This window comes from Cryptotermes secundus, unplaced genomic scaffold (assembly GCF_002891405.2).
Source record: "Cryptotermes secundus unplaced genomic scaffold, Csec_1.0 scaffold251, whole genome shotgun sequence".
Taxonomy (NCBI): Eukaryota; Metazoa; Arthropoda; class Insecta; order Blattodea; family Kalotermitidae; genus Cryptotermes; species Cryptotermes secundus.
Genome location: NW_019744108.1, coordinates 817,088 through 831,579, shown reverse-complemented (window position 1 = coordinate 831,579; position 14,492 = coordinate 817,088). Strand labels below are relative to the sequence as shown.

Genomic DNA, 14,492 nt, shown 5'->3' with positions numbered 1-14,492 from the left:
TCAACTGACTGAATCTTTGATTACTATACATATGCCTTCAGAATTCCCTGAAATGGTTGTAAAACATATCCAGGATTCAAACAAACTTTGCCAAAAATACCCAACCTCAATGACTTTAAAGATACACATTCATTCTACTATGTTGATGAATACCTATTGTCTAGGAAATAACTTATGTATCTTTAAATAGCCTTGTGTGTAGTCACTGTGTATTCTTGGTTTCCCTTGTGTGAGAACTCCACTGGGACTGCACATATGTTTTGTATTTATGACATATTCCACATCCTACAGTCATTTTGACTAGCTTTGGATCCATGGAATGCAATGTAATGTAATACAGCTATATTCATAAGACAGAATAATAATATGCACCGTATCATCTGTGTTATATCTATCTATAGGTCTCCTGATGGGAATTTCCAGTGGTTTTTGAAGATGATTGAAAATATTCTGAATAATTTATATAATGTAAATATAAATTTTATTATATGTGGGGACCTCAATATAAACTACCTAGATAACAACTGTAAAAAAAAGCAGCAATTTGATACCTTACTGTCTACATTTAATTTAACCAGTGTTGTAAATTTTCCAACTAGAGTGCAAAATGAAGTAGCAACGGCCATTGACAATATTTTTTTAGATGTGTCTAAAAACAATAATTATAATGTATATCCCCATATTAACGGCCTATCGGACCATGACGCCCAAATTATTAAGTTTAAAAATCTTAATATACAAGGATTAAATAATACCACCCAAATCATAAGGAATTTCAATAAACACTCTATAGCTAATTTTAAGCTCAAACTGAGCTTTGAGATGTGGGAAGATATTTTTGAAGCAACTGACGTAAATATAATGTTTAATAATTTTCTCAATACCTATCTTAGGATTTTCTACTCCAGTTTTACGAGAAGAAAAATAAAGAGCAAACCAAATGTTCATGAATGGTTAACTACAGGAATACGTATTTCATGTAGAAACAAAAGAAATCTTTATTTACAGTGTAGGACTAGTAATGATATTAAATTAAAAGAACATTACAAACAATACTGCAAAATTCTAACTAATGTCATCAAAGCGGCTAAAAAAATTCACTACGACAGGAGGATTATAGACTCTAAAAATAAATCAAAAACTATTTGGAACATAATCAAAACTGAAACTGGGAAAAAAGAAGATAAAGTAGACATTCAATCCCTTGATATTAAGGGTATTATAACTTCCGACCAACAAATCATGGCAAAAAATCTTAATGATTATTTTGTAACAGTTGCTGAGGATATTATTGATAATACAAGTATTAGTAAAACTGGACAGCCTATGCATGATAACTATTTAAATTATATGTCCTCAATGTTCACGAGTCCGCTGTCAAATATTCGACCTAAGCATGCCTCTACCCATGAGATAGAAGGAATCATCAAATCCTTAAAAGCCAAATACTCCCATGGTTATGATGAGATACCTGTCGCAATATTGAAAGCTAGTGCCCTATTTATTAGTTCTCCGCTAACATATATTGTAAATAAATCTCTTTCTTCAGGAATTTACCCAACTAGACTGAAATTTTCAATAGTAAAACCAGTATTTAAAAGTGGGGATAAACTTAACATCTCTAACTATAGACCAATATCTTTGTTACCGGCTTTCTCTAAGGTATTTGAAAAGGTAATATATTCAAGGCTTAACCAGCATCTAATACAAAATAAGATACTTGCTAGTGATCAATATGGATTTAGAAAAAACTCTACAACAAATAGGGCCTCTTTTAAATTATTAAATGAAATTTTAGTAGCCATGAACAATAAATTAACTATTGGGGGCATTTTCTGTGACCTGAAGAAAGCATTTGACTGTGTTAACCACGAAATATTTTTAAATAAACTGGGATACTATGGGATAAATGGAGTATTTAAAAAATTAATCAAGTCTTATTTGAACAATAGATACCAAAAGGTAGTATTAAATAATAGGACAACCTATAATACCACCTTTTCTGATTGGGAGATCATCAAATATGGTGTCCCACAAGGCTCTATATTAGGTCCTTTATTTTTCTTATTGTATATTAATGACTTACCCAAAGTAATAACAAATAATGCGAAGATTATTTTATTCGCTGACGATACTAGTATCATAATATCCGATTCGAGCCCTCATAATTTGGAAATTAATATGAATAAACAATTCTTAGCCATAAACAAATGGTTTGAAGCTAACCTGCTATCCTTAAATTTTAATAAAACCCACCATCTCCTGTTCAGGACTAAAAATAGTTTGGTAACAGACATAAGCATATATCATCAAAATAAGAATATCACTAATGTGCCAAATATTAAGTTTCTAGGTATTTATATTGATGAAACATTATCATGGAAGTCTCATATTGATAAATTAGTAATTAAAATGAGTGCAGCTTGCTATGCAATTAGAACTGTAAGAGGTCTCATGTCACAGGAAACCCTAAGGATGATCTACTTTGCCTATGTGCATACTATCATGGAATATGGGATAATTTTCTGGGGTAGCTCAGCAACTAGTATAAATGTTTTCAGAATGCAAAAGCGGATCATTAGAACTATTATGAATGTAAGAACTAGAGACTCATGTAGGGAACTATTCAAAAACCTAAAAATATTACCAATGTACTCACAGTATATATACTCTATAATTCTGTTTGTTGTAAATAATAGAGACCTATACAGTTCAAACTATGAGACCCACAATCTCAATACTAGACATACCACAAATTTGCACCTTCCCACATCACGCCTAACAATCTTTCAGAAAGGACCATATTATTTTGGTATTAAGGCTTATAACCACCTGCCATCCAGAATCAAGAGTATGAGTAATGATGTGAAACTATTTAAACTGAGGCTAAAAAGATTTTTTCTTTCAAATTCTTTTTATTCCTTAGAGGAATACTTTAACCATGTATGTAATTAAAATTGGTAATTGTACCCCTGATATGTTATAATTTTATATCATTATCTAAGTATTTTGTATCAATTATTGTTTTATAATTTTGATCATTTTATGCATTGTACATTAATATAAACCTTTTAACTGTCTTAATGACAAAAGTATGTATGTAGTTTTTGTATTTGCGTATTTTAATCTATTAGCTTGGGACAAAATCCATATCCACTGGTCAGCTGTACCATAAGGATCAACGGAATCTATAAATGTAAATAAATAAATAAATAAAATGCTACTATCTTAAGAAAATAATATAAGTATAGGCTATCTATAAAAACAAACTTTGTAAACAGTATCTAATAATCTCCTTTCTTCAATTATGAAGACCATCATAATGGTCACTGTCTAGTTAATCACTAAATATCAGTGATGCATTTCCATCAATTACAACTTGATCATCTACAAGTATAACAGTTGTGACAGTGATTTGCACCCCAGACATAAAACTGACACTGACAGACACTTTATAAATTTCTCTAACAGCTATGATTTTGACATTACCATACACTCCAAATTACACATGAATATTCTGTGACTGTGCCCTACATTAATACTCAGCCATATATAAGTCTGATTATATCAAATGCAAGAAAAGGTTGGAACCTTTGACACAAATAATTTCCACCTCTGAGGAATTCCATCTTACAGGATAAAATGTTGTATAGTCTTGTGAAAGTCAACCAACGTTTCAGGGGAACATATTGTCTCCATATTCAAAGTTGACAAGTAAGCCAAGCATGAAACCAGCATGAAGCAGGTGGCAAAAGTTCAATTCCAGGCAGGAGTGAGATTTTTTCTTTGCTACCACATCCACAATAGCTCTGCTCCTCATGGCCAATGAACATCAGGGACTCTTCCCTTGGTGATGAAGTGGCCAGAGTTTAAAGCTCACCACTTACAGAATGTGTGGTAGTTACCTCCATATCTTCGTATACACCAAGCTAAGATACATGACTCTACATGCAACCCAAATACCAAGCTAAAAAATCATGACACTGAAGTTATGCCATAATGTCACTCGCAGTAAGTAGGTTATGGTAGTTTATTAATATCGATGAGCAATGACAATTTAATTTGCTTAGGTATGGTCAAACAGTATGAAAAGAAAGAAAGAACCAGCATGCACTATGAAACTGTGCTGAGTAAGAAGCTTGCTGTTTCTGAGGTGTGGCACCATACAGTTAGGCAGATAGATAGCAGTGTTTATGAGGAACCTGCTGCCTCCATCTTCAAAGCAGAAGAGTACATTCCTCAGAAACACTGGTATCTATCAAACTACACAGCATCACACCACAGAAGACAGCATCCTTCATTCCTCAAACTTACAGACAGCATGACACCAGAAATATGCTCATCCACTTGACAAAGGCATATTACTGGAAAGAGGTAGTAAATGCTTTCTCAGTGCTAACTCATAAAAAATTTAATCATTCTGAATAATTTACTTATGATACATATGTAAGGGCATTCTCCATAGAACATGATACCAGATATGTTGTGTACTGTGCAAGTGGATGCAGAAGTAACATTATTACTGAATTATCATGAGTAAGGTGCAGAAAGAAAATTAGAGAATGATTTGTTTTGTTCACTGTTCTTAACCTGAAAGATCGAATTTCTTCTAAATATTATATGAAAGTTCAACCCACACCTCACATGAAATGCATTACATCTACAAAGCCAAACTGGTTGATGCTGTTTTTTATGAGAACGATAATAAAACATGAATATACTCTGTGGGCAGAAGGTGAAGTTTTAGTATGTTAAAGCAGGTGGTTGATATAGTAACCACTGGGCTTTAAAGGGTTAACATTTAACACTGATTTTCTAAATATCTCCTACAGAATGTCTGTATGAAGCATACTGAGAGACTATGGGTAAATGGATTTGTTATGTGGCTGTTCTGGGATCCAATGGTGACACATGGATGTTAGCTGTGTAGTAGTGAGAGGGTTAAACCAAATAGCAAGTCAGTCTGTCTTTGATAACTGTGCCATCCACATTCTTTCATGGCTTCCATAAATTTATATCTCTTTGTGTGTGAAAATAACATGCTTCAGGTAATTTATTGTTTCAATGATACTGTACTGTATTACTTAAAAAAAAAATCCAAGAAGGTTTCACAGACAAGCTAGACTTAGCTCTTAAGGCATTTAACTGCCATATATCAAGTGACAGATGAAGAATAGTGCATGGAGCTACCAAGCCAAAAGATTGCAATGCTGATTTTTTAATTACAATACATGATAATATTGTTCAAATGGAAGATCTCACAAAATCACACTCACAAAGCTCTGCCCCTCTCAGTATAACGGACTGTCACGACTCACAGTTGTGTATGAATAAGTACAGTAGACCTTAGTTGCATTTATGGAGCTCTGAAGAACGAGTGTGAAACTTCAAGTATATACTGTAGAACTGTAACCCATACCAGCACACCTATGACCATAACAGACATCTCCACAACCAGTTTTTACATTAATAATCACATTAAAATCTACTGTGTATAAGAAACTGATATTCCAGCAGATATGCCTGCATGAATTACCCAGGGGATTTCATTTGAGGTGAGTTGCCTACAGCAAGCTGCAATGAGGAGTCATGTTTCCACTCTGCCTGTTGCACATTCCCATCATTATGACAATTAGGGTTGAAGGACAAAGTATATATTGCCTCCATTTCATCTTATCTACTGCAATTAAAATAATATAAATCTGTTTTAGATTATAAGCAGATCCATATTATTTGAACAACACATTTCTTCGTTCATCAGTCTTCATCAGGAAGGAATGTCACATGGATTAGGGACAATTTACTGGTATGTCTAAAAAATCCCCTAATTTTTTTAGCCATAAGAAATAAGACAGACACTGCTACTAATCCTCTTGTAAAAGACTCCAAAAGTTCAGCACCACACTTAATATCAAGGCCCAAAGTTTGATATGATCCTAACGCAGTTCCATACATATCTCATCCTCAGAATCCTAACATCCATGTTAACTCTTTCTGTGGTGTCTTTTTTCCCTCCCCAATTTAGAAGAAAGAAATGTCAAGGAATGTGTCTCACTAAACATAAAAGCTTGCATAATGTAGCATAATCTAACCTAACACATCAAAGAATGCGTATGTATGTCTGTAGCACAAACAGGGTTAATGTTGTAAGATTTGAGGCTTTCACAGCGGTGACTATGAAGAAAGCAGTCTTCTGGGATTTGGCACCGTGTATATGTGGTGTTAACCGACGTTTCGGAGGAACGTATCGCCTCCATCTTCAGGGTAGAAGAAAAAATATAAGAAATCTGCAAGCGAACAGACCGTGAGAGCAGACACAGTTTGCTTTTACCGGTTCTCATGGTCTCTTCGCTTGCAGATTTCTTATATTTTTTCTTCTACCCTGAAGATGGAGGCGATACGTTCCTCCGAAACGTCGGTTAACACCACATATACACGGTGCCAAATCCCAGAAGACTGCTTTCTTCAGGGTTCCTATTTCCTTTCCATCCTTCCAAAGAGCCAATTTTACACAGGTTTCTCCACTGAAATTCTGTAAGAATTTCTTGTCCTCTCTCACATGCCCATTCAAGCTATATAATTGGTTCACTGCAGTCTTCTGGATTAGAATACCATGACAGAACCATTGGCCTGTATGCATCACAATGTTCATCATTTACTATGCCTATTTGCTGGTTTAAATTTCTAAGTCTAAACAATTTCTTGACCAATTTGTATTTTAGTCTATGTTCTTCATTCAGAATATGAAATCACTTTCCACATTCATACAAAATAAATGGCAAATAAAGGTTCTATACAGAACTTTCTTCTTTTCACAAGAAACAAAAGAGTACATAAAATTATCATTATAATCATAGGAACAGTACAAGTTAAAATAAGGATACATGTTTTAACCCAACTTCAATTGGTTATTCTTTATTTTGTTAGAAAAGACACATGCTCCTAACCGTCTCATCAAATCAAGTACTGACACATTCTTCCTGAAAATAAAAAGCATAGATTCTTTGGCATCTTCAGAACATTCTGTTCCATACAAGGTGTGTATTAAGCCTGGATTATTTTTTCCATCTTTTATATTTGTGGGGTATAATTTGTATATATGTTGTGTTCTGTCTTACCAGGTTTCTCCATCTGAATAAAAACAATAAACTGTTCGGTAGGTGACCCGACCTTAAGCAGATGGTTCTGATGCAGCTTGTCTGGCTTTCTTGCCTATGTTTCTATGATAAATGGAGTGATGGTTCTGAAGACTGTTTGCAGTCCTGAACGTTCGTGGACAATACAAACACTGAACTGGAGCCTGGATTGGCATATGACGGTCTGTGACATGCTTCCGAAGACTGGACCTACGCATGATCTTGCCACAGTAATTGCATGCTCGGTAGAGATTGGAGTCATATCTGTTGTACATACGTTCTGCAAAGAAACCAACTATACGTTAACAGAAAGAACATTACTGGCCATGGATGTCAAAGGCAAGTACTTCACTTGAACGTGAAAGATAAAAATATGTGAATTATTATTGCTCTGTGTGGTGTGTTGCGTGAATCCTGATAATGCATGGTTTAAAAGATTACAACAATAACATCTTAACATTTTTACTTACACCACAATTATGTTGGACCTTGCCCACTGTCTAGGTACATTTCATTTGCATGATGTTTCAGGAACTGACACTACTCCTGTCCTCTGTTGACTTCAACAGATATTTTTCTATACTTCTCAATTTTGCAATTAGTGATACTCATTCCGATAAAAATCTGGAATACCTAATTTACTAAAATATATGTTGTACAATGGCAAGAATCAAAGGAAATGAGATCAAAGTCAACTTCCAAAATGTCATGCATATTAAATACAACACACATAATGTATGTGCCCAACATAATTGTGACCACTGCATACAAACTTTACAGAACTATTACACTAATTACATGTTGCATGACTTTCACACCACCATTGCAAAATGTGATTAAAAAAGGACTGTTACTTACTGTGAATACAATTTCGTGATTCATGTCAACACTATCTTGTATATGCTTACATTTTTCTGACTAAAATTAACAGAAAATACATGAACATGTATTTCATTTCATGTATTAACGTGAATTTGCAAAAATAGTTTTTGTAACAAATTCACATAACACAAACAGACTAGAAGTTAAAGATTACATAATTAAAAAAATGGTATACTCAATTCAAACTTTTGCTGCTGACTGGGATTAGGGAAACAACTGTTTCATCCATCAGCCTTTTGTAACAATGGAAAGTCTGGGTCATATCATCAGTCAAATGGAGGGGGAAGGGGGGGTGGGTGACAAAGGAGCAGCAGCAGGAAAGCAGAGTGATAGGCATATACAGACACAAAGAGCCTTATTTCATAAACCATTTCCTTTTGTCTTGAAGGTAAATGACTCTTCTCCTAATATGTTATTACTCACACCATTACTAATGAATACTGGGCACCAAATCACTATCATGCCTAAAATGTTTATTGTCACTTACTTACTTACTCATGGAGCTGAGCCCTTCTGGAGGAGCCGCCAATTCTGCAGCTACTCAATAATTTCCCAGCATTTTTTGGAACCCGAAGGTTCATTACCAGGTTCACAAGAGCCCTCCACTGGTCCCTATCCTGAGCCAGATCTATCCAATCCAGACCATCCCATCCTATCTCTCTGAGATCCATTCTAATATTGTCCACCCACCTATGCCTTAGTCTTCCCAGTGGTCTCTTTCCTTCTGGCTTTCCCACCAATATCCTATACGCATTCCTCGTCTACCCCATTCGTGCTACATGACCTGCCCACCTCATCCTCGACTTGATCATTCTAATTATACTTGGAGAAGAGCACAAGTTATGAAGCTTCTCATTATGCAGTTTTCTCCAACCTCCTGTCATTTCATCTCTCTTCAGTCCAAATATTCTCCTCAACACCCTGTTCTCAAACACCCTCAGTCTATGTTCCTCCCTTAATGTCAGAGACCAAGTTTCATGCCCATACAAAACTACAGGCAAAATTATAGTTTTGTATATTCTAATTTTTATGTTTTTGGACAACAGACGAGAAGACAAAAGGTTCTGGACTGAATGGTAGCAAGCATTACCCGAGTTCAATTGCCTCTTAATTTCCTCCTGAATCAGATTTCGATCTGTTATCGCTGTTCCCAAATATCTGAACTGTACCACATTTTCAAAACATCTGTTTCCTATCTTCATATCATGATTTTGCCCTGCATTTTGGTGATGAGACAGTAACATATACTTAGTTTTCTCTGTGTTTACTTCTAGACCAACCTCTTTACTTGCGTCGATTAAAGTTTGTGTGTTTTTCTTTATGGCATCTACATTAACACCCAGTAGATTCACGTCATCAGCATAGGCCAAAAGCTGATATGTCCCATTTAATTTCAGTCCCACCTGGTTTCCCTGGACCTTCCTAATTGCATATTCTAAGGCAAAGTTGAAAAGGAGTGGCGATAAAGCATCTCCTTGTTTTAGACCATCATGGATAGGAAATTTATGAGACAAATGGTTACCTATACGGACTTTACTATATGTTTCGTTTAAACATATTTTAATCAGCTTAACTATGTAGTTTCATGGGTAGCCCAAACTCTATCAGAATAGTGTACAATACTTCCCTCCTAACTGAATCATAGGCTTTCTTGAAGTCTGCAAATCGCTGATGTACTGTCTCATCGTACTCCCATTTTTTCTCCGATACCTGACAAACGCAAAAGATCTGATCTGAAGTTGATCTGTTATGTCGAAACCAACACTGATGAAATCCAATAATTTCATCTCTATATGGACTTAACCTTGAAAGAAGAATATTGGATAAAATTTTGTATGAAGTTGATAGCAGTGATATCCCTCGATAATTACTGCAGTCAGTTTTATCACCCTTCTTGTGAACTGGTACAATAATAGAATCCTTCCAGCGATTTTCCTTATTCCAAACAGAATTAAGTAGCTTAAGGTTCTTAGAACATAATATGTCGCCTCCTGCTTGAATAAGTTCTGCCTGAATTTGATCACTACCTGGCGATTTATACCGTTTCAATTTTGCAATAGCACTTTCAACCTCAAAAGGGCTAGGATCAGGTATTTAGGGCTCAGCTGTAGCGATTTCTGTCTGCCTAACATCACTGACCCTATGTACATTCAATAACTGAGAGAAGTAGTTCCTCCACCTATTCAAAATGTTCTGGGAATCTGCAAGCAGATCACCGTTCTCATCCTTCAGTAAGTTACTGCTAGGCTGGTAACCCCTTTTAAAGTCATTTATTCCTCTATAAAAGTCTCTAATGTTCTTGTTCTTACTGTTCATTGCAAGCTCATCAATTTTGTCTTTCAGATATTCCTTCTTTTTGTTCCTGAAATGCCTGCTGGTTTCACGTCTTATATTGTTCAGATTATCCCCATTTAACTTGCTTGAATCCTGTAACCATTGCAATTTGGCCTGTTTTCTTTGATCTAATAATTCTGAGCATCCTTCATCGAAACATGGCTTATGCTTCTTCGGTTCATAATAACCTAGACTCTCTTTGGCAGACATTTTTATATTCTCTCTAATAGTTTCCCAAGCTTTATTAACATCCACCTCAGTGTCCAAGTTTTCCAAAGCCGCAAACCTATTTGAGATTTCAACATGATACTGCTCTTTACCCTCTACCTCATTTAATTTCTTGAGAGTGAACCCCTCCATATGAACTCTGTGTTGTTTGTTTGCTCACTGCCAGTCTTTCCCTAACCTTTGCCACCACCAGGTAGTATTGAGTATCACAATCTGCTGCCCTGAATGATCGGACATCAAGTATACTTGAGTGCCGTCTCCTATCTATCAAAATATGATCTATTTGATTGTGTATCTTCCCATCAGGAGACGTCCAAGTAAATTTATGGATGTTACGATGTGGGAACATAGTACTTTTGACAGTAAGATTTTTTGATGTGGCAAAGTTTACAACTCTAACTCCATTATCATTACTAATTTCATGCAAACTGTCATTCCCAATTGTTGGTTTGAAAATGTCTTCCCTCCCTACTTTGGCATTGAAATCTCCTAACAAAATTTTCATAGGGTACTTCGGGAATTTATCAAATACATGTTCTAGTTCTTCATAGAATCTGTCCTTTACGTCATCAATTTTATCTTCTGTTGGGGCGTGAACATTCATAACAATGATATCACACCAGCGACCAGTGATATAATATCACTAACGAATTCTACCCTCTTAACTGCTGATACGATTCTCTTATGTACGGAAAAACCTGTACCTAATACATGATTTTCATTCCCCTTTCCATAGAAAAATGTAGTCTCCTGCTGGTGTGATGCCACCTGCATCCCACCTGACCTCCTGTACTCCCGCTAAATCTAACTTATATTTTAAGATTTCTTCTGCCACTGCCCTGAGTGAACCTGCCCTATACAAACTTCGTACAGTCCAAGTGCCAAATCTCATATCCATTTTCATTAGCTTAGGTCGTTTATTCTAGGAATCAGTCCAGGTCCGAGGCTTTCTTTTTTTCATTTTCGTAACATGATGATTTTTTATGGTGAGGAGTTGTTAGCCCCACGCCCAACCTCCAAGCTGGAGGGCCACCCCTTGTCGGCTGTCCGCGAATGGCTTATTCAATATATTCACAGCTTCCTTCCAAAACTGGAGGGTGTCTCCTCCATCCGCAACCTGAGGATGTGCCATGCCATGGTGACAGGGACTCACCTAACATGGGTTTATTGTGACACATAACATTTTACTGGATATTATTTTACAGCACTTCTATATTCATGTATGAAGACACTTTAAATGTATGCTGGTTTGTACAGCCAATTAAATCATGCAGACCGCAACTTCAGCTGATGGTGAAGTTTCTTTTCAAGCTGTGTCTTCAGAACACACCATACAGTTTCGCTTTATAACAGGTCAAATCTCTGAGATTCTTCTATGTTCAATGTTCGTTCTTGAAGTAAAAACTGCCATTCTGCTAGATTTGCATCAGCTGCTGATGTTGCTTGTGTTGAATATGACAATTTGTGTTCTTTTCTTTTCTTCCATTCTTTCTTTTTTTTTAATTCATGCTTATTTCATAAGTAGCCTTTGGGCTGTTAAGATAGCATATAAATAAACAAAGAACTGAAATGAATTAAATGACTTGTCCCAAATATGTGTTGAATTTCCTCATATATCACACTCTGAAGCTCGTAAGCTTGAAAGATCGTGCACAGATCTACAAATAATCTGTCTAAACTTACTATCAGGTTCATACCAAAAATGGAGAGACTGATTTAGGAGTTCTTTTCTCAAAGAGGACTCCTTGATATTTTCATGTGAGGTTGGTATGTATCACAAATATGCCACAGTGCATCATTTTCTGTGTGTCTGTCAGTCTGCAAGAAACAACTGCTCTAGAATAACAAATTCTGAAAAAATGTGACATAAAGATCCCTCAAAAATAAAGAATTAAATTACATATGTCGATACAGGAGAGTGTGGACACAATAGAAGCAGAATGCTTTTGGGAGTTCTGCACCAATACAGAAGTACAGGTAAAATTAGTTTTTAATATTTTAACTTTCATGTTTCAGACATCAGGTGAGAGACATGGATCTGAAATTCAATCTGCATTAAATTTCTTCATGAATCAAATTCTGATTTGTTACTGTTGCTCCCACGGAGTTGGTGCAGCTCAATCAGTAGAGCAATGGGCTACAGGCTGGATGGCCCAGGTTTGATTCCTGGCAGGGCAAGATTTTTCTCTTCTGCACAGCATTCAGACCTCTTATCCAATGGTTACCAGGGGCAATTTCCCCAGGGGTACAGTGGCTGGGGCATGAAGCTGGCCGCTCACCTCCATCTAGTGCTGGGGCCAAGAATGGTGGAGCTATACCTCCACTCCCCCGTGTCTTCATGGCACAATGCATATTAAATAAGCACTGGGAGAACTTTACCTTTTTACTGTTGTTCCAAAATATTTTAACTGTGCCACATTTTAAAAGGATCTGCTAGCTACCTTTATGTCATGATTTTGCCCTGCATTCTGGTGATGAGACTTCAACATATACTTAATTGTCTGTGTTTATTTCCAGACCAACCTCCTTAATAGCATCAATTACAGTTTGTGTTTTTCTTTATCATATTTATATCATTTCCAAATAAGCTTACATTATCAGCATAAACTAGTAGCTGATGTCGCCCATTAAACTGCAGTCCTACCTAGTTTTCCTGGACCTTCCTGATGGCATATTCTACAGGAAAGTTTAAAGGCAATGGTGGTAAACCAGCTCCCTGTTTTAGGCCATTTTGAATAGGAAACAAATCAGAAAAATGTTTGCCTATACAGACTTTATTACAGGTTTCATTTATACACATTTTAATCAGTCTAACTAGTTTCATGGGTACCCCAAACTCTATGAAAATCCTGTATACTGATTCTCTCCTAACTCAGTCATAGGCTTTCTTGAAGTGTATCAATAGTTGAAGGAATGTAAATAAATTCTGAAGCTGCCTGCTGCCTATAATACATGCAATTCCTTCCTCATAAGTGTTCCATCCTATCTCACCTACTTTTTGTTTGTCTTACTAGGCACTGTCCCATAATTTGGATAGTGCCACAAAATTTATTAGTGTCAGGGACAACACTTTGGTTCTGTGAACTCCAAGTTACATGTTGATGGAATGGCAATGACCTCCACATTTTGTCTTTTGATAAATGCTGCACTTCCACATGACCTTACTGCCCTTTCCACACTTCAAACATAAAACATGTAACAGCTGTAAGTCTATCACATGCAGTCATCCTGAAATTCAATACACCTAAAATTACAAAAACATATAACAGAAGTGGTCTACATTAACTAAAGAGCTAAAATCATCTTAAAAAGCGTTTACTTTCAGCTTTTGTTACTCGTGTGTTTATTGTTCACAACTTTGCACAAATGCTGATGACACAGTTTCACAGGAACTGTCAAGGTAATTTTCTCCTTAGTATCGTTTCTAAATTTACACGCACGCACGCGCGCGCGCGCACACACACAGAGAGAGAGAGACTACAAAAAAAAAATAAAAATATCATAATGTTGGGGTGACTCACAAGTAATCAACCCATCAACTACATGGTAGATTTTTTTGAGCAATTGACAGTTATATAGCTAGTAAAAAATTCCCGGCTTTTATAGAACACAAAGGCTCATTGTTAAGTTCACAGAAGTCCACCATAGGACATCCTTCAACCAAGACCCACTATCACGCTGTGACAGAATATGACCATTTGCTAGGCAACAGCTAAGTAGACACTTGTTCCTGCAGCAACAAATATTAATAAAGGCATACCCATGACAACACACAAGAACATAGAAACTGTTCGATATGGTGGTATCCTTGCTGCGTGGCAGTTATAGAAGGCAGTGCATTTGAGTATTTGAGAGGAGCAGGGGTTCAGATTTGGTCAGCCACCAGAAGTTAGCGAGAGATGCTTCATACGA

The 14,492-nt window shown here is 36.2% G+C and overlaps 1 protein-coding gene across 14 annotated transcripts in view; it reads right to left on the bottom strand.

Moving 5' to 3' along the window:
* The window catches only part of LOC111874402 (broad-complex core protein), a 174,916-nt gene that overhangs the window by 75,301 nt on the left and 85,123 nt on the right, over positions 1-14,492 (bottom strand). The window contains exon 7 of one of the 14 annotated variants that reach the window (XR_004514107.1): positions 7,119-7,416. The exons of 11 other annotated variants lie outside the window; for them this stretch is intronic. Coding sequence is in view for 2 of the 3 variants with exons in the window: in XM_023869891.2 (XP_023725659.1) it covers positions 7,172-7,416 (245 nt within the window). In the remaining variant the exon portion in view is untranslated. Of the gene's footprint in view, positions 1-6,863; positions 7,417-14,492 lie in introns of those variants that run through there. 2 more of the 14 variants (XM_023869891.2, XM_033755442.1) reach the window with 2 other exon arrangements.